The following is a 27,577-nucleotide window of genomic DNA, read 5'->3' as shown; positions in this document are numbered from 1 at the left end:
AAATTGCGTGGTCACACGCTTCAGAAAGCAGGGCAACCTCTAGCAACCAGGTTTGTGCATGGTTTTTTTGTAATTCCAAAGGCTGCTGGCCTCTAGGGCAGATAGGTCCATTGGGAATATCAGCACAAGCAGTATGCCTCAACAACACCATCTATATGCCAAGGAACTGTAGAAGGAAGAGCATCTAATTTATCTGGTTTTTACCACTGTAGAATTGTTTCCTGTAGATCTGGAGATGTGTGGAAATATCTTATCATTACAAATACAGTATTCAAGTATCATCCATACAGAAAAGAAAGGCTGCATCTCAGAAGACACATTTAAAGCCAAGATTTCAGACCAGACTGTTTGACTTGTACCATGCTAAATCATTCTTTTTTTTTCTCATGCACATTTGATGGATAAAATTTATCCCATGCCTTTTGGACTGTCAGTATGTTTCTAAAGAGCTTCATAAATGCTTCTTACTGGCTTATTTTAATGAGAAGAAAGTAGATTAAACCTCATTACCTGTTCAGTTGGAAAACATCATTTGACAGAACAAAGTCTTCCAAAAGAATACTATCTGCCCATCTCTATTCAAGCACATACCAATCTGTGTGTTCTCTTTTGAACTTTTCAAATAATGCACTTCTTCACCTCCTCTCTCTTTTTCCCCTCAGGGCTCACACTTGTTTCAATCGTCTGGACCTTCCCCCTTACCCATCATTCTCTATGTTATATGAAAAACTGTTGACAGCAGTAGAAGAGACAAGTACTTTTGGACTTGAGTGATACACAAACCACAGTGCCCAGCTCATTGGACTTTTGTGGATCTGTCTTCTCAAGGAATGAATGAACTTTTATATTGGATTCCCTAGAGGAAAATTGTTTCATGGTGCAATTCAAATAATGAGGTTCCACGAAGGAGCTTGTGAAGCAATTAAAAAGCATTGTGGTAGTGGCAGAATTCTCAACAGTGAAACTAGAGGGTGCCTGGTGTGCAGGGAAAGCCAAGTCTTGCAAATCCATGGGTTTTTGGGATAGCTACACTTCTTAAGTTTATGTTCTGAGCAAACCAGAAACGTGATGCCATGTTGTGATCCATCTGGCTACTGCAAAACTGACATGTACCCACGGACTGGATTTCATCAAAGTTGTTCAATAGAAAATTCAAGTCAAAATGTGAAATCATTGAGTCCCTTACCTACCCAGTAAATTATCAAAAAAAGCATACACCTGAACTTTTATAAATTCTTTTTTTTTTTTTTTAATTCATGAAGGTACATTACTTTATGCCATATGTTATAACAGCATAGTCTTGCTTTACCTAAGACTACGAGTGCCTGCATGGGGAACACCATAGAGCTCGAGTTCCTGGGGCAGAAGTGAGTTGGAAGGAAAATCAGCAACAAAGGATGTAACAACAGCTTGTGCATTGAGGAGGTTTGTGGAAATGCATTTGCCAGTGGTGTGTATGACAAAATACGAGCTGTTACAATGAACTTATAAACTTAATAAGACTGATTTTATGCTTTATACTGCATGGAAACTATTTTAAGAAGAAACTAGGAATTTATCACAGCGTATCAGGAAAAAACCCTAACACAGTGACTTCTGTTTATTTTTATAGGTTCGTTATATTATGTTTCTTAGAGTGTAAACAGGAAACAAGCAAACAAAAGTGTTATTTCTGTTTTGTCACTTTCCATGCTTGAACAGACATTCTGCTAGTGTTTATTCTTTAAGCACTCTCCAGGGGAAAAAATGCCTTTTATTTTTATAAGAGTAAAAAAACTCCCAAAAATATTTTGCACTGAATGTACCAAAGTTGAAGGGACATTATGATCTGACTGATAGCAAATTGCATCACTATCAAATATCTATAAAAATGCTTAGGAACCAGGCTTTCTTCACAGTGCCATGTCTATAGATATCAGGACTGTGCACATAAGTAATAATTTTATAATACTATATGTGATATTGTAATATGCATTTATTTTAAATGCATCTGGGTCATTTTTCATGCATTGGATAACTTAATGCAGTGGAATTTAATACAGATATTTCATATGCTCCCCACAACTTTTTATTTGTACAGCACTGTAAAACACTAGCTCATTTGGAAAACCATGAATAACTTCTTTAAGGTGAGCCACTGGTCATAATGCCACTGTCCTGTATCAGTGAACACCTACAAGATGTAAACTGTTCGTAGTGTCCAAGCTTGCATTTTCACAGATAAGTAGTTTTCTTATCCAATGTTATTTGAAGCAGTTTCTATGGCATATCAAACACTGCATGGACACCGATTTCTTTATGCTTAATTTTGCTGAAATACACGAGGCTTGCTCGCTTCTATTTTTGGTACTTTTCCTCCAGATGGTCTTGTGGAACACTCGTGCAGCTGTGCCCCATTTCTTGCACAGCTGCCGTCACGCGCTGCATCCACCACATTTTCAAATGGCAGGAGTTGCACTTGGACACTGGATGACAAGAACACGAATCCAGCTCTGTGCTAGAGCCCTTTGGTAGTGCTGCAGCACAGCAAGCTCTGTTCTGCAGGGAAAGTAGCTTTTGAAGTAACCTTCTTGCTTTGGAGGCTCTTGAAGGGGCGTCTGAGGGAGGTGTCCTGCTTGTTCTGGTGGGAGGTTTGTTCCAGCAGAGGCGAGCGTCCCTGGAGATGTCGTCAGCAGAGACTGCCAGTCACCCTCCGAGGCACAGGCAGCTGCAGCTGTGGTGGTGACTGAGAAAACCCTTCAGACTTACTGAGGAAATGGCACATGTGCAAAGGAAAAGCAAAATCAGGGCGAAAGCATTCTTTTATTTCAAGGATAATTGAGCTTCTGCATGACATCTGGGACTCTCTTAAGTAACTTAGGTTTTCTTAGGCTACTTCTGGCTGGTATGAAGTAGCAAAGAAAAATCCAAACACATCGCCCTGTTTCTACACGTATATTTATCAGTCTTTGCTAAGATTGCATGTCACGGGTCCTAATGCACATCTCTTTTCAGAACATGAATGAGCAGTAGGGAAACTGACTTTTCAGCAGGTCACTCCAGCATGGCTCATGTTTCATGGGATCCATTCACTGAGTAGCTAAAATTCTGGCACTCAGAGCAGAATGCAACTTCTGATTGGTTGAGGGACTACAGAATTTTCATTTTACAATACTGTGTTATCTGTGGTCTTAAAAAAGAGATTTCCCAGGTGGAAACTGTATCTACAAGTTTTGAACCAGATACTCTTTGGAATGAAAAGTTTAAATATTTGGCACAAAGTAAGTTTATACTAGTTTGCCTTTTAAGTTATGCTTTTGTACAAAACTAAAACAATAAATGCATCTTGTCAATTTTTATTTAAATATATCTACTGCACCCATTTGTTCTGTATTTATGCATGTAAAAATAATTGAAATCAGCCATGATAATCCAATATTCTGTGAAGATGTGACAGGGTCACAAGTGGGGCAGCTGTCAGTTAGAAAATAGATAAATTTTTAAAAAATCCAGAGTCTTTGTAGCACTAAAGCCAAGAGAGACTAAGGAGAAGTTGCTGCTTCCTCCTGTGCTGCCAACATCCCCTGGGGGACTCCAAAACAACGCTGTGTGAAGGTTGAGGTGTCAGCTGGGTACAGCTCCCTGTGCTGCCTCGAGCACTTGGCTCTTCGTGATGTGTAAGGGATGCTGCTGCTCTAAGGGATTAGCAAGGAGGGAGCAGAGGAGAGGAAGCCTGAGCTTAGTCAGATACCCACATCTCCTGGCAACTGCTTGGAGTGTTCTCCCTTTGGTTTTGAAGCCATTCCCATTAAATGTGTCCCAAGGGAAAGCCAGCTTTCATGTCCTGCAGCTTGGCTGCAGCAGGCAACCACAATGCTATTGCTTATGACACAGTGTAGCAGGGATGAGGGTCCACACAGAGCAAGGCTGGGGGGGAGCATTTCCAGGCTCTGTACCTCCTAGGAGCTTTTCCAGATGGTGCTAAGGAGCTTTGCATTTAGGAAGGAAAAAAGTGGACAGAAGAATCCCTTCAGCCAATGACAACTCATACTAACTCAACCCGCAGCATCTCCATCACACAGAGGCTGGCAGGGGATGTCCCTGCAGGAATTGTTTCCTGCAGCCCATGTTTCCTGCTCTGCTGGGAAGTGGAGCCACACATCACCAGCCAGAAAGCAGCTCCCAGGTCACTGCAGGCTGGGCAGGCTGGCAGCAGAGTGGCCTCTGTGTCCCACATGCCAGGGCAGGGCCTCTCTCCCCGGGTCCCAGTGTGCCAGCCCAGCAGAGGTGTGCTTTGCTCACCTGGCACTGCTGGCAGTCAGGTTACAGCCAGAACACTCCTAAATACACCACAAAAGCTTGGAATCAATGAAGCTGTGCACTGGGGCACCTGCTGTAGCAGTCACCCATTGAGAGTCTGTGGGCCAGCAGCAGTGAGGGGAGTGGTGCCTTTGCCCACAGCAGCAGGGCACAGCCATCTGCCACCTCTGTCACACTGCCAGCAGCACCTGGCAGGACAGGAAATCCTTTCAATCCAGACCTTCTTCCCCACCCCACTCCCTGCCTGCTGTTTTTCCTCGGTATTCATCAAATATTTCCCTCCTTTTGCTTTCAAACATCATTTTCATTATCCTGTACTGACCTTACCATAAAAAATGCTAACATGCCTTAGAGAGTAAGTGGGGTGAGCTCTTGTGCGTTCCCAGGCAAGGCTGCTCAGGGGCACCACATGAGCTGCACATGGCAGCAGGCAGCCCCGGGGCACGGGGGCGGGGAATAGCTGTAATCTTCGGGGAACCGACAATCTGGGCAGCAGTGCCCTGGCAGGACATCACACAGAGCTTCTGGTAGGAGCTGGACTGGCAGAGCACCCGACTGGTAGTTTGCTCAGTTTAAAATTATAGGAAACAGGAGAGGTTTGTGGTTTCTTATGTATTTTTAATCCTTTAAAAAAAGTTTAAAAAAAAATTCCTTCTGAAGCATTTGCAGTGGTATCATCTGGTTGTTAAATGTAATCTCAGCAGTATTAATTGCAGATGTTTACTGAGTTTCTGCAGTGGTAGCTGCAGAGTTTTATGGAGCTGCTTGAAGCAGGCTGTCTCTGGACTGAGGGAATCCCTGTTCACATCAGGGAAACTTCAGCAGCTGTGTTTGAATGGCCAGTGTAAGTTCACTTCCCATAGCATAAAGCAAATTACTTGTTTTCAGTGAATGAAACTTATCTGCATTACATTATACTAATAGTGTTGGTTTTCCTGCCACTTTTTTTTTATGCGGAAGGTTAATATATTCCTGTTAACACTTAGGGAATTGAGCAGAAGGCTGATCTCCAGTCGTAAGATTGCAGATGTAGCTTTCATCTATTGTTGTTTCCCCTTCTCACCCTTTTCTCTCTGGGCTAGCAATTGAACTCCAAGCAAAATTTCAGAAGAATTACTCAAAGCTGGCTTCTTAAACTGTTGTGTTTTGGCTCAATTATGTGCTATAAAGCAGAACTGCAGAAATGCTATGGGTTGACTGGCTCATCAGTTTTAGTAGAAAATTCTTTACGATTTTGTTAGTGCAACCACAGTGGCTGCTCTTGGACTAGTTTAGCCTTTTGCCTAAATATTTTACAATAAAAAATTTTTGGAGGTTGAATTTGAAATTACTTGTTTGCTGGAAAACTAAATATATGTTAGGTAAATAGTAGAGGAAAAGAATAACTTTACTGTAAAGGCTGTATAACCCACTTCAGTTAGCAGTATGCAGAATTACAATGCTGACCCTCCAAACACAGAATTTTCACAGTGAAAGATGGTTTATATTTTGCATGTCTTCCAAATAAACCATGAACTTCATAGTGCTTCTGTTCAGCTTTAGACTGACTAATGTTGGCATTAGGCTACTACTATTTGGGATGTTCATTGCTGTGAAATATTTTTTACTTAAACATTTGTAGTATTTTTACTAAATATTTTCCTTTAGGACTTTACTTCATAGGTTTTGCTCAGAGCTATATTACGCTGTAGGTATTTTAAGGTGAAATCATGATTACTTGATAATTCTGTTTTGTATGACTGACATTCTGGCCACTGTTTAGAAAGGTTCCTCCTGATTTTTGGTTAAAGGATGACAGTCAAGGACTCCTGGAATGGTTACAATCCATTGAAGTGTCTGTATGTATTCTAAATGTATTTAAAAATACCTCCTGAGGACTATGTGAAATAGTAGCTACACTCATTGATTAGCCCCTTTCAAAGTCAATATTTCAAAATTTGAACTTGTTTCCTTTCAGATTACATTGCAGAAAAATGATACTAAAATTTTAACTAGAGATGTATTCTGACAAATTTCTCAAAGCTATGATGGATGTGAAAGGGAGCCAAGCTATGCTGCTCTCAATTCTTTCACCCGTTAAAAAACTTCTGAATAATGCAACTTTATCTCTTGGGTTTCAGTTGTTTCTTGTTTTCAGAACTTTGAGAAGCTTCTCATTCAGCCCGTGTTAGAAAAAGCCTTGCCTACTTGGAGGCTTTTGTTAAGCACTCAGGAGGTATATTGTTCAACTAATTTAACATCCTTTTGTGCTGACATCAATTAGCTTTTAAATGTATAGACCTACAGAACTCCACAGGACTCTGGTCTCCCTTATTCTGGGCTGCCTTCCAAAGCCATCCATCCTGTCCCTTTTGATTGCACATAATCCTGCAATCACCCAGAGACAATTGCTGACCACCTACACTGACTGGAGCTGTAGTATCACAGTAAGACTCTGGGTTTGGGTTTGCTTTCAAAAGCAGCTCCCTCAGTCCAGAGTCGACTGGATGACTGTTACTCTGACATCAAGACTGAGCTGTTCAATAAAAATAGTCATAAAAGTGATTTTAAAAATAGTTGATTAGATATCCAAGGGTAAAATATCTTTTGGTTTTGGTTTTGCAAAATTAATGAGGCAGGGGATTTTGCTTGCAATGTTTTACATTGTCGGAACTTGTGGGCCCCATGGGCTGCCCCAGGCTGTTGGCCAGGTGGGTGCAGAGCCTTTGCAGTGAGGCAGGTGATGCTGATCCAGAAATCACAGCAGCAGGAGATCTGTTCCCATAGTGAGGACTGTGCCTTCCACAGCTGGAGGCTTTCTCATGCAGCCCTTGAGCTGGATTTTTCCCAAAAGCTCATTGTTTCTCTGGTGCCTGCTACTTGCAATACAAGCAGCTCATGAAACACTCCACTGACTATTCAACGTCTTCCATTTTAAACGAGGATTACATTTTTCATAGTTAGAAATGCCCATCCAGCAGTATAAGGTCAATAAAAGAGGATTTTGCTGAGACATCATATTTAATTGCCACGCTGACTGCAGTCAGACGTTGGCGCTCACTAATTTTAAAATCGATTACTGTATGAATAAGAAAATAAATCTGGGAAGCCTCATAAATGATTCTAAGCAGGAATGTAATTGTAGGTGCTGTAATGATAAGACAGGGCAGTTCCACGCAGCACACAAGATACAGCCGTGGAGGAGGGCTGGAGTGAGCACAAGGCTGAGAGTAGGCACAGAAAAAGGACTGCACTTCAAGGGTAGGGAGCAGGACAGTGAGCTGTGATGAGCCCTGGAATATAAAACAGGACACTTCCTACTTGAAAATTAGGCTATGATAATGCACCTAGGAAAAAATGAGTGTTCATCCTGAAATACATTGGTGTTACTGCAACTGCAGGACATGCTTTAACTGATTAGCTTTGAAAATAAGTACACAATCAGAAAATTCTATGTGGTTTGGCTTTTTTGTTTCGTTTTATTGGGACTGGGTTGGTTTTTTGTTTGGGCTGTTTTCAGGAAAACTAAGGCTTCTAAATAAAATAAGGGTGGTGACTGGAAATGGTCTTACGTTTGTACAAGTAATGACTGTTTATTATTATCTGCATTGGCAAGGGATACCACTTCTGATAAAAGATTAAATCATCACAACCAATGGTGACTTTCCCTTTTCAATGTGATGGGCCAAATCCCTAATATTTAGATGTGTCAAAATGCAGATTTTGGTATTTTTTTTTAATATACTTGATATTTGCATTACGGTTGTATAAGGACCATGCATTTCAACAAAGACAAGGATTGATGTGGCATTTCCAAAGCTCACTTAGGGTAATTAGAATTTTCTCAATGACCTTGGTAGTTTTAGCCAAGCAGATGCAAGTCTTGATTCCATTCACACTCTAATGACATTATCAAAAAAATACTGTGTAAGAGGGTGGGAGGGTTTCATGATGGGTTTCTGTACCTAAAAGCTGACCTGTTTTTTTTACCTGAAAGATAAGACTATTGAATGATTGAATATCAGAGTCAGGAGAGGAATTCCTTGTGAGTTTTCTTGTGCAACATGGTCACTGAGACGGTAGGAGTTTTATATAAACTTGAAGTCCTAAATGAGAAGACAACTCCCATGTTGAACCATACTGGTTCAATAGTTCCATTCAGCAGGACATTTTTCTGCAATGAGTCTGCAACACTCAGGAGACTGCTGTTTATTATCAGCATTGCAGGGAGGAGGAGAATTATGATAATATTAACTACATAAATCACACGTGGAGGATGCTTTTTCTTTGCACGCTGTTTTTCCTGGGAATGATGTAGCCTTGAGGGTATCCATGAATCCTGATCAGCAAGGCTGCTTTTTGAATAATTGACTGAACATTTCTACTTGTAAGGGCTGGTACAGTATGGAAAGGGAGTTCTTTAGAGGAGAAGGTGGTAATGAGGGATGTGGTGTGGAATACTGCTACCCCCAAGTCAGTTGATGTTCCTGCCCTTGCTAGGTTAGAGTTTGGATTATTCAGCATGTTTGAAAGTGTGTAGAGTTTTACAAGTTTTTGTAGTGGGGATGCAGGCATCCAGAATCTAACAGGATTATAGGTGCATCTTCCTCATTTTTGACAATTACTTGATATAATTTTATACCAAGTTCTTTGTTTTTAAAGAATTTCAGGCACTGAGAATATGGAGTGCATATTTATTTCTAAGCTTTAAGTAGAACACGGTGTATTTTTTAATCCTTTCCATACTTTTCAGTTAAAGTGTTCACAAGACTGTATATCAAATACAATTCCAAGTTTTTCTATCTTTCTACAAGCCAGATTAAGTTTCATCTGAATTTGGTACATGACTTTCACAAAACACTCAATGGGGAATACCTGCTTCAAGCATTAAGATGGTTTCCCTCCTTTTCCCTATTTACATTGCATTACATTTCAGGATTTTTTTCTTCGAGGCAGAGAGAAGAGATAGAAAATGTGTTGAGTGTGTTACAGGGGCACACAATGTGTGTCATTGTGCCTGGCTTCAAGGAATGTACTATAATGTTTGACTGCTCACAGATTTACATAATTTGAATACAGGACTGTTGTGTTGTATTCCCTGTTACTCAAAAACATTTGGGGAAAAGATTTTTCTGTGTATAATTTTATTTTCATACTGATCTCTATTTTGTTTAAGACCATGTTTCATCATGAAATCACTTAAGTAAAATAAATCTTCTTACAAAATCTGCTTTGTAAAACATCTCTTTTATTGTGCCTCTGAATATGCTGTAACATCCTTTTTGAAGTGAGTACCTTTAGAGCATTCTGTCTTTTGGAAGCATTTAAAAACCTTTAGAGAAACCACAAGATACTCTTTCTGACATCTCCTTTGCTAAGTGATTTCTAGTGGCCTGTGGAGTCTGGCATATTACAAATCATGATTCTGGAAGTGGGGAAATTAAGGATTCTGCAGCCATATGCAACATAATTTGAATAAGAGCTACGTATGAAAAAAGAAAAACCCTTATGACAAACAAAGCACCAGAGCTGGCAGCAAAATACTTCCCAGAAGTGGCTGTAACTCAGGAAAGCTCTCTTTTTCACAGGGAATGCCTTCTGTTGTCTTTTATTAAAGTCAGTGGCCCCTACCAAATATTTCCTTCTTCTTTTCTAAGAGATGGTAGTGGTTAGAGTGGGAGAAACTGGTCTTTAATCAGCTCTTAGGCAAGGGTTCTCCCCACCACGACACAGCCCAAGGAGAATGGTTAAATGGCACCTTGTCACTTCTCCTGTGTCTTACACAAACTGTTTGGAGAACCTGATGGTGAAGTGACATTTCCATTTTTAACAAACTTTTTCTAGAAGGTGATTTTGCATTCTCTTGCTGCTACTCGAGGTGCAAGCTAACCTGAGTCATTGAAGGAGAGCTGCTGTGGGAGAAGTGAGGCTTTGGGACTGGAGCCCTTTCAGAATCTGTTCTCTGTCATTCTTGATGTCAGACTCATGAGGTATTTTCATCCAGGTCGCTGATAACTGATGCCACATAGTGCACAACCACTCACTCACTTTCCCTCGGTGTAAACACTGCAGTTGGCCTGGAGCTCCTGCTGGGTGACACTGAGGCAGCTGGGGGGAATCCAGAGATTTCCCACTGCACTGAGCATTGCCTGCCTGGTGTGAGAAGGTGGTGCAGAGATTTTAGCACGGGGGGAGTCAGATTTTTTTAAATGACCTATATTAAATAAAAGCGAGTTGGAGAAGGCTCAGACACACTGAGCTTCCAGCTGTGCAGCTCTTAATGTCATGTGCTTGTCCCCACTGTACAGTTCCCTGCTGAGAAGGGTAGGTGCCATCTCTTCAAACATCATGACCTGAGCTGAAACCAGCATTCCTTGAGGGAGCAGAGCTTTTTTCCACAAGGCTGGCTGCCTGGAACACCTGTGCCTCTGATCACCGGGGGCTGTGCATCGCAGCTGTGCTAAATGGCTGCTCATCAAGTGGGGGAATCGTTCTCTCCGTGAAAGCCTCTACAAGCTGAAAAGAGCCAGCTTTATAATGAACTGATAATCAAGGTAAGCCAGAGAAGAAGTAACTAAGAATGGGAGTTATGAAGCTAACACCTTTAATTGCTATTTTTTAATGATCCCACAGACCAGGTGTATACATTAGGAATAATAATAGTTCGTGATCCTGTGCTGTTGTGACCTTCAGCCTACCCATTCCCCCTCCTCCACCTTTGTTTGTCCTTCTCAGTTGTGGTGTATCTAAGTAAAATTCCAAAGTCCTCAGGGTGGAGTCCTGTCAATTATACCCTTCTGTAAGTGCCATTCATGTTTCCATGGCATTATAGAAATAGATAACCAAGAGTACAATAACATGCATGTCATGAAGCATTTTTGGTATTTACTTGGTTTTCAAAACTTAAAGGGAGAGTAGAGCAAATCCTGAAGAGCATCAGTAAAGACAAAAAAGCAGCTAAGGAGACAAACATAAGCACTGTCATTTACTTCTTGGCACCACCTGCTATAATAACCTAAAACATCTTAATTGTGGCCATCATTTAAATTTACTCTGTGGCTCATTTGGTATGTCTGGAATGCTGCCTGCTTTTCATACTGCACAAAGAGCACTTCTCAACAAAACCAATCCTGTCCATATGTTGTATTTTTATTTGACAGATGTATTTGAAATCATGTTATAATCAAGAAAGGGTATGATCTGGAACCCTGCAGAGATGGTTGAACTCTGTGGGAGAGAGTAAAGATTTTGGACTGCTTTTGTCAAAAATATCCACAGCTCAAAGTGCTAAAAAGCCAGATGGAAGTTCAAGCAAGCAGGAGTTACATGTTTTCAGTAGGTACCTCAGTCCGCCAGCTACATGGTGTGACGTATTCTAGACTCTTCAAGAATGCTTTCTTATCTTCATTTATGTTACTCTCATCTTAATGCAAGCCTTGCTGTGACTGCATGACTTAGGCACTGTAATAAAACACAGCAATTACCCATTTCACTGGCAGTGCCATGGCACAAACAGAATTACCCAGTAACTCTAATGGTGCACTGCTGAAATTAAATACACAGCTCTTAAACTCTTATGCTACATTACTATTACTGCCTTCATGACAAATGTATTATAAAACGGATGTTTGCAAATTTTTTGCTCGTTGGATTGCTTCAGAGGAAATGAATTTGACAAACAAATTGCAACTATTTTAGAACTCTTTCTGACTTCAACTAATTTCTGAACCATGCTTTAGGCTATTTTGAGTCTTTGAAACCACAGGTTGGAGTCTTTTAACTTTTTTTTTTTTCCTGTGGGCTTCTCAGGAGGCTCTGAAGACCCTGTTTCTACTTGCATGCATGACTAAGAGATTGTCAAACATGCTCCGTGCGAGCCGTGTACTTTTAGAGGAGGACTGAAAGCGCTCTGTTCCCGGCAGCTCTCGGTGAGAACTGTGACAACTGGTTTATGGCTCGCTTTCTAACTGGACTGGGCCAGCGCTGCGGTCTCGGAGCTTTCGCGGCTGCGTCACTCGCACAGCAGCGGCGGCGGGGCCCGCACGGGGCCTCTGTCCCCGCGGCTCCGGCTCTGTCCCCGCCACATGCCGCACCAGGACGGAGCGGAACCGCTGCGGGCGCGGTCATGTCCCCGGCTCCCCACCGCGGGGGATGCACGGGACGCCGTCCTGCACCGGGACCTGCCCGCGTGCCCCGCTGCTCCAGCGCTCAGGGATGCAGCGGACACACCGAGAACCTCTCGATGCGGGGTTTCGCTGCCACAGCAGCGGGACCGGGACGCGCCATCGGTGCTTTGTGGCAGAAGCGGCGGCTCCGCGCACCCCGCGAGGTGCGGACACGAGGGAGCGCCGCGGCGCCCCCAGCTCCCTCACGGCCGGGCGGCACCTGCTGCTGGGGGCCGGGCAGCCGGCAGGGGGCGCTGCCCGCCAATCGCCGCGGCTCTGGACGCCGCGGCTGGGCGCGGATTGGCTGTTCTGCGCGGTGGGCGTAGCCTGGCACACGCGCTGCTGGGACAGCCGCTCCCCGCGGCTTGCGCCTTTCAAACGCTGAGAGGCGGCGAGAGAGCGGCAGCGGGGCCGTGAGGGACGGCGGGCGGCGGCTAGCGGTGAGTGTGCCCGGCCGGGGGGAGTGGGGACTGTGCCCGGCCGGGGGGCTGCTGTGCGGTGCTGTGCTGCTGGCTGGGCGCGGTGGAAGTGGCCGGTGCCGGGTTGCACCGGCGGCAGCGCGGGGGTGCCTGTGAGGGCAGTCGGGGACAGGGCTGGGTCCCGCCCGGCCGCTGCCGCCCTCCGTGGTCCTTCGCTGCCAAACATCGTCCCGGCCCGGACCAGGGACACGACGTCTTTAGAAAAGTTTAAAGGAGCTGGCTTTTTTCCCTGTAAACTTCCCTAGTTTAGTGGGAAGCTTTTTTTTCCTCATAGCTGGTTGAATCTCATTCTCCTGGGTAGATTACGTATTTCTTTGTGGGTTTCTGCCTGCTGTGGGTATGTGTTCTTCTCTATTCTTGATGATACTGAGCTAAAAAAAAGGAAATGTAGTGTCTTACCGGAGAAACAACGTCAAGGCAACGTGAGGCAGGAGTTCTCCTTAATAATTGCTGTGTACGAATGATCATGCACAATGAAAGCTTTTGTAATAAGTTCGATAATGGTAATAAATTTGATAATAGTAATCTCTCAGTCAGTGAGGCCAGTTATCGAACACAAATGGTTTTCTGCTGAAGTACAGCAGGAAGAAGATACAGTTTAGGAGTTAAAGTCACCGAGTGAGCACAGCCCTCAGGAGAGTCATGTAAAATTTCAGACATGAAAATCATCCTCTTAAATGGTAAACTGCCATATAATGGGGGCAGAAGGAATGCTTGCTTGTTACAGAGTGAGTCAAAGACTTGTGTATTAGATTGTATTGTGACCTTTTCATAATTTCTTAAAGAAGCTATTTCCTGCATATCAGATGATACTTTGAAGATATTTTTAAACGGTGTACTTTGTGTCTTTTTCCTGCTAAATTATGTACAGTGATTTGAATCCAAAATAGTTCTAATATGAATATCCATGTTCCATCCCACACGGGAATGTGAACAATGCTGGATGGGTAATGGGTTACATTTGGATCATAACTAGTTCGAGTGCTCCCCCAGAAGTGTCTGACAGTGCATTTCTCTCATTTAAACTGCAAGTGTATTTTTGTGAGCTTGCTAACTGTCTCTGAATTGTAATTTGCCTTATTTTTTTTTCATTAATAAAGGTAAACATGCTCTTTAACTTGAAGAAGCCATCAATTACTACTTCTGGTATCCTTCAGTAACCTTTTTCTGCCTTGCTTTTGCATTTCACCTGAAGAGATGCTTCAGGCCTATAAACGTGAACACCAAACCCCAGTATTTTTATCGGGTTTGGTTTTGTTGTTTTTTTTTTTTTTTCACTGTAGTAGAAATGCAGTGGGTGGGTGTATCTTCATAATGTGCTGTTCTACTGGTTTATTAAGGTAATTTAATCAGGATTACTACATCATTTGATTCTAAATGATCTGAACTTGCAAAGAGGCCTTTGCCCATTCATGCTTTTCTCTGACAATTAACTCGGCCTTAAAAAGGAAACTTGGAGGAGCTATGAGTGAGCCTAATAACAAATATGAATATTCCCACTGGGAAAAGAACCCCACTTTGTCCTCTTGTTACCTATTCCTGCTGTGTTGCAGTAAACAAAGAGGAAGGAGTTTTGGTAAATTCCCCCAGGAACAAATATCTGTTAAAAGTGTAAACATAAATGAAGTGTGGAACACACCCAGAATCCAGAGAAGAGTTTCAAAAAGATTAAGAAAAGGTACATCTCATTAATAGGAAAGTAGCTCTTAGCATTTTTATTAGAACTAAAGCTTATCCCTAGTATCTTACAGATATGCTCCAGGGAGGAAAATAATCCCCAACTTATCTGGAGTGTTTACATTATTCAATTAGCATGTCTTGATTAGTATTCCTTTCAGGTTTTATTTTTACAGTGATTAAATGTGTTGTTTTCAGGCTGCTACTGAACAGAGTTCTGGCTATTCTAATTTTATAGCTCTAAACTCACAATATTTGTATACTTTCCTGTGCTGTAGCTATGGAATTTCCAAAACTCTTAATTGTTTTGCTTCAGCAGGTGGCTGGTATAAGAGAGAGACCTGCTGCTCCTGACCATGTCGAGGAGAAAGCTGGAGAATAAAAGCCTTTCTGGCTTGTTGGCCACATCTCTGCACACACCAATCAAGACAGAGAACTTCTACAATTTTTATATGCTTGAATCTAAAGAGCTAGGAAGGTAAGATTATTCCTTATTTTATTTGAGCAGAGGAATTTCTGCTGCAAGGTAATTCTCTGTACAATGAAGCAAACCTTTGTGGTAGTAGATGGAGAATGAAGTATGCCCTCCTCCTTCCCTGTTCCCTTCTTTGCATCACAGTGGGTTCTTTAGGGACCAGGAAAAGGGACAGTGAGGCATAAGCTGCCAGCCTATTCCATGTCAGAGATCGGAGAGTTTTCATAGGCATGTAGATTTGGGATTATCTTCCATTCCCTGCCACATAGATTCCTGGGGCATGGCCTAAACAAGAGATGACATAGGGTGATACTGTAAGAAAAAGAATGAGGATTTTGACTTGGTTGTTCCAGGTGTTTGGGTGAGTGTTCTGAAACCCAGAAAACAAAGACCTTTCCTCTCCCCTTCCCAGCCTCCAGCAGTTAGACCGAGCTTCAAACAAGCTGCTGTTTCAGAGCAGTTTTGCAGCCTGCTTCCCTTGCTCTTGTTTGCAACAGTAAAATAGGAACTAAAACAACGAAGCACCCAAACCCTCGGTGTTTGTGACACTGTTTCAGCCATACAAGTGAATGTGTGTTTTGAAATCACCGGGTTAATTCATACCTTGAGAATACTCAGTGCACTGCGTGTCAAGCCGTGCAAGCACGATGCTGTGCTCACGTTTCCAAGCTCCCTGAGCACAAGTGTGCCAGGTCAGTCTCACAGCTGTGCCTTGCTGTGCTCCATAGGGGTCCTTTGCACCTGCAGCTCCTTCTGTCAGCAGAGATGCTCTTCTGCATGTGGTGTGTGAGCTCCTCAGCCCTCATTGTTCTCTTGGGTTTTTTCCTATTTTTCTAGCATGTGCTTTTTATCTGGTACACTTTTATAGAAGTGCACATTGCAGCCCATAACTTTCTTCTTTTCTTAACTTTTGTCAGCTCTGCTTTTGAATTCTAAGCTCTACAGAAGCAGTTTATATGCAGCACCCTCTAAACTCAGGTATTGTTCCAACGCTGGATTTTCAGACTCTGCATACTTGTGAGATGATATCTAAAGCAAACAAAAGTGTAGATTTTGTGTGAATTCCAGAACAGAGTTTTTAATTTTTTCTATGCATGCAAAACCAAGCATAACAAAGCAAGTGCCAAAATGCAAAGAAAACTGAAGCAGGACTCTGTTTTACAAACATATTTGTGATTTCTCCTGGCCTAACTACATGTGTATTTTTTAATGTTTTTAAGTGTATAAATGCTTTTTAAGTGATGTAAAATCCATCTTTTCTTTGTAACCTCTCTAAATGATTAATATGCTTTAATTTTCACTTGCAGTTTTCTTTTTCCTGTTGAGATTATGTGGTAAATAGTTCTCTTGTTCTCTGCTTAAGCTTCCCAAGCCCCAATTCTTCCTCCCACACCCTTATCTGTTGGGTCCTTTGGTATTTAAGACACTGACTCACAAAGCTGGCAGGTTGGGTTCTGTTTAGTGGGTTAAGTAGTTCTGTCCCTGGTGTGTCCGTGGCTTGGCTTCTTTTGAAGTAGTTCAATTTCTGTGGTTTCTGAGCTGAGATATGAAAACATCCTGAAATCAGTTTTTCTTGTAGAGCTGGGCTCTGAGGGGGGATGGTTACCCAGGCAAGGAGTGGGAACTGCTTCGCTTGCGTCAGTGCAGCACTTCCGAGCTGACGTTTTTGTGTTTCTGGAGCAATTTCCACAGCTCTAGAAGACTTTCTTTGTCTTATTTTTTTGCCTTAATTGGCACTCTGCTAATAAACAAACGGAAATTCTTATATCTCAGATCTGGAGGTATCACTGATCCTTCAGAGTTGTTAAACCCACAGGAACCAGAAGGAAGATTTGCCAAAATTGCTGGGGAGGATTGTGCTGTTCTCATGAAACTGAACTGTTCCCCTTTGTTAATTTTAGAGACACTTTGGTGGCTGGCAGGGCCGATGTGATGCTAAAAGGAGAATGTGAGCTGGAAGGGGGAGGGTTTCCAACTTTGTGTGTATTATGAAGTTGAGCTCAGTAACTTCAAATGCTCTGCAGCAATAAGCTGGGTTAACAGCTGGGAAAGAACGTGGCCATTTCAGGCTTACAAATAGTAGCTAAGGTGAAGAGTGTGCCTGTGTCAGCCTAAATAACTTTCACCTCTGAAGTCTAGTGCTTTCAAAAAAGGGTAGAGAAAATCTACAACTAATTGATGTTGAAATAAATGATGACAGAAGGCCTGTTTTGTTGAATTTTTTTTCAAGGTACAGCAGAATGATTCAGAGTCATCTTTAAATATTTAATAATTTAAGCACGTTTGTGCAGTTATTTGCAAATGAAAATTGATTTTTTGCATGTGATGCTCATCCCTGTTTTGATTAAATACTGAAGTCTAGATTTTTTTTAAAAAACACTTTTTTTTAAAGAAATGTTCCTTTTAAGCACTGGGATTTTTGCACCAGAAAAAAGGCAAAGCCTGTAAGGCAGTGTGGTATTTTCTACTAAAGAAGCTAATTTAGTTTAAAGAACACAGTTTAGATAGCTCATTCTGAGCTGTTTCATTATGTTTGTCCTTAGTATGCTGTGGTAACAAAAACTACAGGTGGACAGGCTCATTTTGAAGAGATAAATGTAGGCTGTGCACTTTGTCCATAGCTTGATACTGTTTTTAGAACTTTACTCACAGTTTATTGCAGCCTTTCAAGTTGTTTTTTGTAAATAAGGTTTCTTTAAATAAATAGATTTTTTGTATATAAGGTTTCTCTTTACAATTTGAAAATGCTTGTATGGAACCAGGCATTTCTGGGAGTGCCAGAAACATTAGTAACTATCAATTATTTTTTTCAGGAATTTATAACTTGGCTTAAAAAACTGCAATTTTTTCCTCCTAAGTTTTTCAAAGATCAGCTTGGGGTTTTAACTACAGTATGTGGTTTTCTTCTAAAAACATTTCTTTGCCAAAATATGTTTTTGTTTCCCTACCTAAACAGTTGGCTAGGAAATAAAGCAACGCACTTTGTCTAACTGTAATTGAGGAAGAGAATGCTAAATGGTGGGTGCTTTTCTATTAAGATGTTTTGAAACATTTTGCAGATACCTGGGATTTTTGTAGCAGTACTACATGGTTTGTGGAAGGAAATTCTCTTTATGACTAAATTTTTTTTTTTCACTGAAAACCTCCTGCCCCACCCATGCATTTAAATGTGCTTTATTTTTCCCTTTCATTCTCTGCATTTCATAGGGGTTTGCTTTGTTTGTTATTGTCCTGTAGGTGTTTTAGTGAGGTTGAGGGTTTTTTAATATCTTGCCAACCTGGACAGAGCTCTGGGCAGTCTGCTAAGACCTCATGGCCAGCCTTGCTTTAAGCAGGAGGTTTTAAGGGACCTCCAGAAGTCCTTTCCAACCAAATTATCCTGTCACCTGACCATGAGAATGTCCCTGTAACCTGATACTCTGATTTAATGTTTAGCTAGGCTGTATAAAGGGAATTTTCCTGGGTCTCACCAGAGCTTCATCTAGCTTAGTGTCCTTCTACAGTGCCTGCAAGTCAGCGTTCAGGAAACAGTGTAAGAGTAGGCCAAACACGGCATTTCCCAATGCATTTTTTGTTTGTTTGCAATTGTTTGCTGTGTCTTCTTATTTCTGATGTTAATTTATGCACTTTTGATTTCCTGCATCTCAATGTTTTCCCTTTTATTTCGTAGAGGAAGATGTGCTGTGGTTAGAAAATGTGTAGCTAAATCCACAGGCCAAGAGTATGCAGCTAAATTTTTAAAGAAAAGAAGGAGGGGTCAAGACTGCAAAGCAGAGATTGTGCATGAAATTGCTGTCCTTGAATTAATGAAGTCCAATCCTCGAATAGTTAATCTGCATGAAGTCTATGAAACAGCAAATGAAATCATCTTAGTGTTGGAATAGTAAGTATGCCTTCATCACATGTTCCATGTTTGTAGGAAAACATCTGTCAATATATTAATTTTTGCATGAGTTGCCTGAATGCCCAGAAGAATTGCAACAGTACCCTGTATACATGATGCTAATCTTTCATTGTAATATACTTTATATTTTTTCCTTTAATGATGTTTCAGGCAGGCTGACTGGAAATAATGTTCTTGGAATACTGTAGAAGGTCCTGAGTGCTTTGATGCAACTTAAAGCACAAAAAAACAATTCCAAGTACACAGAGGTTGAGCGCATCCATGCTTGTGAACTTCAAGTTAGCACCTGACATTTTTTTGGTGACTGGAGACTTACAGTTACTTTGTTTGTTTTGAACTCCTAGATTTAGTGGTTTTGCTGTTTTAAGGTTGACTTTTGGAACACTTTCCTAAAAAATTCCTGTATTTTTTACAGATGTTCCAAAAGCTTCTTATTAGCTCTGAAAATAAGTTTAATTTGGGAATTGAATTTGCATTATCTATCATATTTGTTGTATGTGTAAATTTTTGTGTGGAATGCAAGGAACAAAAATACAGCCTGTGAAATTAATTCTTTCTAAGCTTTAAGTTTCTTGTACAAAATATTTGAAGTGCTGTCGATGGTGGTCTCTGTAGACCATGGTATATTCTTTGGAAAATTTGAAGGAATTTTGCTAGATTGTATCTGTAAAAGCTTTTTTTTCCCCCTGGAACTAGATGACCCCTAACATATCATTTGTTCTAAGGCTTTTTTTTTTGCAAATCCTTTCCTACAGAGCTTTCAGCTCTTTAGCCATGTGGGTGCCCACCCATCCAGACCATAATATAGCTTGAGTACAGGAATAGTGTGGGAGCCAGTGCTGAAAACCTTGTGAGAGCTGCAATCCATGGCATCCTCTGCCCTTCCCCTCATGTCCATGTTGCCTTAAGGTCACCTGGGGGGAGGCATTTCTGGCACCTCCCATAACCTCAAACAGTTTGTGCCTGTGTTCATGCATTTTGTCCATTATCTGACCCTTTACTAGACTCTCATTTTAGAGAGTTTGATAAATTTAGCAATGAAGTTTAGGCTCAGTGATCTGGAGTTTTGGGGAAGCCCTTCATCCATGAGAGAGAGACTTGAGGCACTCAGAGCAGGCTGAGTAATGATCTCAAACCCAGCCTGAAAGGAGGCAGCTGACACTGCAGCCAAGTGTAGGAATAACTCACAAACCACAGGGGCACAGATATTTCCATGCTGCTTTACACTGCTCTGAATTATTTATGAGCTGGTCTCATGGAAGACATTTTAGATTTGACTTGAAAAGAAAGGCTTCTTTGATTAAGGTCTGATGATAGAACTCAGCTTCTGGAAGGCATCTTCCCGCTTGCTTGAGGGGACCAGAGCATTATGAGGTTACCAGTCAAAGTGCTTTTTGCTGTCTCAACTGCTGTTTCAGGCTATAAGGAAAGAAAAAGCATCATCACATTTTTTCCCTTTTTCTAAGTGTTTATATTAAATGTTTCAGTGTAAATATGTAAAAAGAAAAATATTCCCAGCCTCTCTGATATTACAGATACATGTTAGATAAATATGTGCTATTAAAAACATTTTTTCTTGCTAAAGATTCAAAATTTAAATTTAATACATAGATCTTCTTCAATGTGTTTCAGTGCTGCTGGAGGAGAAATATTTGACTTGTGTGTCCCAGATCTGGATGACAGAATTGGTGAAAGGGATATTGTAAGGCTTATAAGGCAAATACTTGAAGGACTTTGCTGCTTGCATGAAAACAATATTGTTCATCTTGATTTAAAGGTGAGGCTGCAGCAGACTTTGTTTTAGCACTTTATCTTCAATTTATTTTGTTCATCAAATAATTTGTTAAATACATAAAAATGATTAGGAGAAGGAGATTAAATTATATTAAAATGAGATTAAAAGGATAGAGATGAAATATTTTTAAATAACATTTAGCAATAAATATTTAATAATAGAAGCTGAAGTGTCATTTAGTACATTGGACTTTTTTTTCAGATTGAATTTATTAATTAGGAATGTAATGTTTTCTATTCTAGCCTCAAAATATTTTGCTGAGCAGCATCAATCCTCTTGGTGATGTAAAAATTGTAGATTTTGGGATGTCCCGGAAGCTTGAGAATTCCAATGAACTGCGGCAGATCATGGGAACCACAGAGTACCTCGGTATGCAAGGGCTGCTCACAGCCTCTCATGTGGGCTTTCCAGAAAACAGGAACAGTTCATGGAGCACACTGAGCAACTTACAGGCTGATAAACAGCATCACAGGACAAGGCAACATGTTTGAGCTGCTTTTTTTAAAGAGTAGTCAACAAATATTTGCACCAAAAAATCTTGAATTATATCAATAAGTGCAGCTCTCAATTTTATACTGTAGTATTTGTTAAATTGTTCTAATTAGGATTGAAATACAACATCAGCATGCACAAAGAAATGTTCTTTGAATTAATGTAACATCTTTAATGTTATTCAGTATGATGATTCAATGAGATTAAAATATTTGTTGGAAAGGGAAAGATTGCAGTTAACACTTGGCCCTCTCTGAGGGACAAGTTTCCTTCATGGATTGCCAACGCTCAATGTTAAGAGCACTTCATTCTGCAGTGAATAACTTGCTACCTAGCCTGTGCTAACAGCCACTGATCCTAAAATCGGCTTGGTCATCTTGTGTTGCAGCTTTGACATGCTGAAGGCTCTGTGCATTCCCATTAAAAAGCTGTATAATTCAAAACCTCTTAGGAGAAAAATGTATGTGCATGCATCTGATTAGAACACGTCTTGAAACTTGGATAAACTTGAGGCCATGTAGTGCCACTTCGGTGTGAACCAAGTAAACATCCATGTCTAGGCAAATGGAAATAGCTTTTTGCCACCTTGTGGCTTGGAAATAATAAATCTAATTACTGAAACTACATGTTGAGTCTCATAATAATGGCTGGCAAAAGAATGCCAGAAATGTAGTGTATGATTCAAGGCCATTTGAATTAAGATATTTATTAAAGCATTTTTCTTCTCCACATCTCTTTAGCTCCAGAAATCTTGAATTATGATCCTATTACCACAGCTACAGACATGTGGTAGGTTTGATCTTCATTTTACTGAGGTTTGGTGGGACTCCTTAACAATCTAAGGGCCTGATGCAGTTTCATCTGACTTCCAAGAATCCCCTCCTGTTGGTGGGTTGGCTGAAAGAGGGAGGGGAGGGGATGAAGCCCTCAGGATATAACTCAGGACTTACAAGAGTCTATGGGTCTGTTGCACAGGTAGTGGGAAATGCAGGTGGCTCCTGAGCCTGTGGAGGATAGGTGTTTGTTCTGAGGGAATAATAACAGTGGCTGGATAACATACTTTATGTATAACTTACTCCTGGGTGACATGCTTCAGGTATTAGCTACTCTAGGACACTTCCCTCCCCACTTTTAGGTTGTTAAATAATTTTTTATACAAAGTGTAAGAAAGATGTAAACTTCCTACTTCTTATCTTTAGGGAAATACCTGCAGAGTGAATCATAAAAAATGACAAATACCTTGAACTGACCCACAACTTTTTGTAGTGTTCTAATTTTATGTGCTATATTAAAGACTAGCTTTGAAATGTTTCCTTGAAACATAAAATCTTCAGCATCTTAATTAATAATCACTGTTAAAAGTTGCTAGTTGCTCCTTTGAAATCCTCAATTCATAGTAGTAACTAAATCTGCTCATGAATGGTTTTTAATCACATATTATTTGCCTGCTTTTGTGGGAAGACATAAGAGAACCCCTATTGATGCTGTGCTCACCATGACAAGCTCAGCACCTGCATGTTTCCACACTGTAATGGGTTCTAGATTCTGATCTATCAGATCACAAAAATGTTTTTATTATGCATCAAGAAACCACCTTAAGATTTATCATAGCTGGCAGGATCTGTGGTACTCATGTTGATGTTCTTGGGAGAAACATCTCAGCTAGAAGGGATTGTAACACAACTCAGATGTCAAATGTACAGAGAAGTTGATTAAGTCTTTGCTCTGTTATCCAGAATTGCAGTGAAAGATGGGTTTTATTTGCATGTAGAATAGAAAGTCTGTCTTTTTTTTGCAGCTCTATTATCCAGAATTGCCACATGTCCCAAGAGTGGGCTGTGTAAAAGTGGTATTTCCTTTTCCTTACAATCTCAGTAGGAAGAAAAGGGTCTATTGAAATCAAGGAGTTTTCAAAAATTCCTTCATTGAGATATATACACACATATCTTTCCTTGTGTGTGTATGTGCAGTCATGTTTGAATTACATAAAATTGAGGTGTAACATGTTGGCTGTGATTCTCAGAGTGGGATATGCCAGGAAGTTTGATCTGCAGCCCAGGAAATATGCAGGGTGTATTGTTCAGATTCTCCAGTAGGTTTATATATTTTTGTTCTCTAGTAGGTTTATACATTGTGTTTTTATCTCAGGAACATTGGTGTCATCTCCTACATGCTGCTGACACAAGAATCTCCATTTGTGGGAGCTGATGTTCAAGAAACTTACCTTAATATATCTCAAGTTAACGTGGATTATTCAGAAGATACATTCTCATCAGTTTCACAGCCCGCAAAAGACTTCATTCAAAAACTTCTCATAAAAAATCCTGAGTAAGTAGCAAACTCCTCCAGGCAAGAATCCTAAACTTGTGGAGCACCTAGAAAAAGTGAATGTTAATTTATGTCCTTAATGTCACTGATAAGGTCAGTTGGATATTTCACAATGCATTGGTATTTTTGACTGGATATTTTCAAGTGCACGTTTATGCTTTTCCCTAATGTGTGAGAGGAATTTTGGATTCAGTGTCTGGCTAAAATTATCAGACATTATTATTTTTACAGATAATGTTGTTGTTATTATTAGGGAGGCTTGTTCTTTGAGGTTTTGTTTGAGTTTCTTTATATTTTCATTCAGATGACAGATTTTTATCAGATTTTATTAAAGTATGCTCTAGAAAGGTCACATTCTTTTCTATAATTATTGTAGTTTGGAAAGGCAATGCAACCTCATTGCAGTGCTTTCTTGTTTCCTGACTCACCTTTATCTTTTTATTTAAATACCTCTCTTACTATATTTTTATACTTGGCAGTGTTTTGCCTTGTTCAGTGTTCTAAAAATTATCTCAATCCAAAACAAAAACATGTTTGTTTGTAAGGTACACCCTTAACTCTGCATTCTTGGGGAGTTCACACTCCAATCAAGACCTTGCAAAGAAGCTGAACTTTGAGAGTGAGCTGGTCAGGTATTACTGACTGCAGTGCTAGATATGGTCACCTGTGGTGAGGCAGTAATCCTTGTCATCCTCAGAGAGCCTCCAGCAGCAGGAGTGAGCCTGCCTGCCTGCCTGCCTGAGAGAGGCTCTTGGGCAGGAGGAAAGGATGGCAGGTGATTCCTGGGAAGTGCCTGCTCTGAGGCAATGAGGATTCCATATAAAGTCTCAAGAGTCCTTCCTATCTTAACATCTCACATACACGGTTTGTCAGGATCTGAAAGGATTCACAAAACCCCAGTATCATGAGGGAATCTTGTCTTTCATATTTGTGGAGCACCTAGAAAAAAGGAATCAGTGATGAAGAACCTGCTTTGATGACTCTTAGTGTGGACCTGTGGGATATTTAACATTCTGTCACAATTACTTCTCATTTTCTCCTGGGCATCTCAAGAGTGTGCATTATATACTCAATAAGCTGCCTTTCTTTTATTCCCATTCCAACTCTTGATGACTATACCTCCTTGAATTTTAAGAGGAAAGGTCTGTTCTCAGAGAGTCAACTCTGTTAAGTTACACTTTTCTGACTGAAAAATATTCCTGTGTTCTGGTGGAGTTAGGGACAAGTAGTGGGCTCTGCTGTCTGGAGCCAGTTTTCTGGCAAGTTTTGTGGAAGTTAACATTGCAGAACACAATTAAAACTTGCAGTAGCACCGTACTAGGTTGTCCAGAGGAGCAATTTTCTAAGTCTGGTTTGTTTGGTAAGATCTATATTTTGAAAGAGTTTATGCCAGATGAATTGCAAAAGTAAAGCACTAGAAAATGTCAGAGTTGATGACATCCTGTTAACTTGGCCATCCTTGAAAGCATAATGACTGAATAATCATGAGCCTCACTGTTTATGGTCTGTATAAAACATATTACTTTAAAAGTAAAAGCAAGTGTCCATTTATGTGTACCATGTTGAAAACATTCCCAGGGACCATGTTGAGAACATTCCCAGAGACTACGTTCCTTGTTCTGATGAAAGCTTACCAGCTTTAGGGTAAACCATCAGCTAAATTTAGATGCATGTAGCCAATACTAACTGTGTTTTGTAGCAGCTGAGGTGGGGATGAAAACACACCAATATTGACTCTTCAGTGTCAATTTTGCTCCGGATTTTTAGCATCAGAGCTATTTTAGTTTTTTCGTGTTGGTGGAATTAACTCAAGCACCTTTCCCTTTCTCCCCTGCAAGGGACAGGCCCACTGCAGCGGACTGTCTGTCCCACTCATGGTTGCAGCAAGGGGAGCTCACGCTCCTGTGCAGCCCTGAAGAGATCTGCTGCTCCTCTCAGCTGCCAGGACACACAGCCAAGTGCTCAGAAGAGTGGAGTGTAAAATGCAGCTGCAATGGGAGCTGCAGTGACAAGGAGGACAAGGAGAACATCCCAGAGGACAGCAGCACGCTCTCCAAACGCTTCCGCTTCGACGACTCGTTGCAGTATCCCCAGGACTTGGTGACAGACTTTGTGTGCTAATGTAGAACATGGACTTCTCATGGAATGAGTTCAGCATAATCTGTTCCAGTGGTGAAAAAAAGGTTCTGGCTTGCCAATTCGTGCAGCATTGGCATGCTGGAAATGCACTTTGATTCTTTTATGCTGGTGCCTCCTTTTCTATCCATTGCTGGCAGTGGATTTAACTCCCGAGGAATTGGAGTTGTTGCGCCAATAAAGTTAATTATTTTTTTTAAGAAGATATAATTAATATTTTTGCACTTTTCAAGTTCTAGTCAAAAGATGGTACTAGAGTGAACAAACTGAAACCTGAAATGAGTTTAAGCACAGCCTTTGCCAAACAGTGGTTGAACACATGCATGCTTTTAGGACTACCTTTTCTTTTAGTAAGAACTTGGGAAGGGAAGCAGAGAAGCTGAATCTTGCTGGTTTACTGGAGTTGCTGGCTACCATTCTCACCACTTTGGATAGAGGCTAAATTTGGTATGTTTTGGGACTGTGGTACATCTCTTGGGGCCATTTGGAAACCTGTTTTACCTCTAGGATCACTTGTAGTTCTGCCTTATGGATCTGGTCTACTTGGGCATTATCATGCATATTCTGTGTGGTTATGCTGTGTTGGATCTCTGCAACACTTGGCATAAAAAACAGGTAGATTGTCAATCCTTGTGCTTATGGTCCTTGGCTTTTTAGCATAAATTACATTTGAAGATGAGGTTCCTATGCTGATGTGAACATTTGAACTTGGTGGTTTGTTTTGATCAAACCTCTGAAATAGTATAATCTACCTGTATTTATTTTTCCTTATCTTAAAAAAAGCTCCACAACAATCCCCCCCAAAAAACTGCACACAAACAAGCCCCAAAACACAAAGCCTCTAGTTAAAGGAGTAAACAGAAAATAACCATTTTTGCCAGTGAAACAGCAATTAACAGTTTTTCTGTGTCCCTCTAATGTAGAAGTGTATCTTGCTGTCAATTAGTGTTGCCCATAATTATTCAGCTTCATGCCTGCTCTGAGAAATGGACTGCAGTGTGTTAGTATTTCAAGACAAACTACTAAAAATTGTTTTAAGACTTTAAAATTGGTTTAGTTAGTGGTATTTTTTAAAGTTCTGTGCCTTGCACTTTCACTTGTTTCTGGCTCTGAGGTAATAATGCCTGTGTCAAATTTTGTCTTAAAGCAAATGCCAGCTATGCCTTAACAACCTGAAAGTTATACTCATAAAATAAGCCCCTTAATCATAAAAGAGCCTGTGAGCTTTTTTGGGCAGTAAATTTATTATAACTCTTACAGATATTTTAAAAGTAAATGCCACTTCAAAATTTTTCAAGATTTTCCCCTCCTCAAAGGTTAAATTTAATTGTCTTTAAATTGGATTTGTTTTCTGCAATAAAATACCACAATCTGATAATCTTTTTGAAGTGTGCCTGTGGATTTGTCAGTAGTTGGGCAGATTGGTATTTTGGGATATGACTGAGAGGTGAACCTGATGAGTGGTAAAAGGTTGTGTTTTATCTTCCTTCACACAAGGAAAGAGCAGGTTTTTCCCAAACAGATTTCAGTGTGAGGTGTCACCAAAATGCATGGGGGGATTCAGGACTTTTGTCTTGGTTTGGGGGGATGCTCATGTTAACAAGTGGAAAGCAGACTGAGGTGTAAGGCATGTAAAACTTTTCAGCTTGTGTTTGTCAGAAAAAGTTCTCCAAGATTTAATTTCATGTGAAATAAAGTAACAGGTTTGTTCAGCAGAGACAAAGCTCTGGTAGCTGGGTGTGAGTGAGCCACACCAGGTCTCCTCTGTGGATTAATGCTCATGGAGCTTTTCTCAGTGGTACTGATTGTATATACAATTAAAGGGTTACTTTGCAGAGGCAGCTGTTG

The 27,577-nt window shown here is 40.7% G+C and overlaps 2 protein-coding genes across 3 annotated transcripts in view; both read left to right on the top strand.

The window, feature by feature from the left end:
* The window catches only part of HECW2 (HECT, C2 and WW domain containing E3 ubiquitin protein ligase 2), a 146,812-nt gene extending 143,464 nt beyond the window's left edge, over positions 1-3,348 (top strand). Inside the window, exon 29 of the mRNA XM_036386342.1 lies at positions 663-3,348. Coding sequence (XP_036242235.1) covers positions 663-774 — 112 coding nt within the window. The 3' untranslated portion in view covers positions 775-3,348. The remainder of the gene's footprint in view (positions 1-662) is intronic.
* Positions 3,349-12,802: 9,454 nt separating this feature from the next.
* On the top strand, positions 12,803-27,113 carry STK17B (serine/threonine kinase 17b). 2 transcript variants are annotated; one of them, XM_036386343.1, is made up of 8 exons: positions 12,803-12,883; positions 14,919-15,077; positions 18,745-18,957; positions 20,611-20,755; positions 21,016-21,142; positions 22,006-22,054; positions 23,414-23,593; positions 25,432-27,113. In XM_036386343.1, the coding sequence occupies exons 2-8, from the start codon at positions 14,956-14,958 to the stop codon at positions 25,712-25,714; spliced, it is 1,119 nt and encodes a 372-aa protein (XP_036242236.1). In that variant the 5' UTR covers positions 12,803-12,883; positions 14,919-14,955; the 3' UTR covers positions 25,715-27,113. The 2 variants fall into 2 exon arrangements, with proteins under 2 accessions (XP_036242236.1, XP_036242237.1); XM_036386344.2 differs by having other exon boundaries at positions 12,844-12,883; positions 14,916-15,077.
* The last annotated feature ends 464 nt before the right edge of the window (positions 27,114-27,577 follow it).

Source organism: Molothrus ater, chromosome 7 (genome assembly GCF_012460135.2).
Source record: "Molothrus ater isolate BHLD 08-10-18 breed brown headed cowbird chromosome 7, BPBGC_Mater_1.1, whole genome shotgun sequence".
Lineage (NCBI taxonomy): Eukaryota > Metazoa > Chordata > Aves > Passeriformes > Icteridae > Molothrus > Molothrus ater.
The sequence above is the reverse complement of the archived record's forward strand: the minus strand, read 5'-3'. Positions and strand labels throughout refer to the sequence as shown.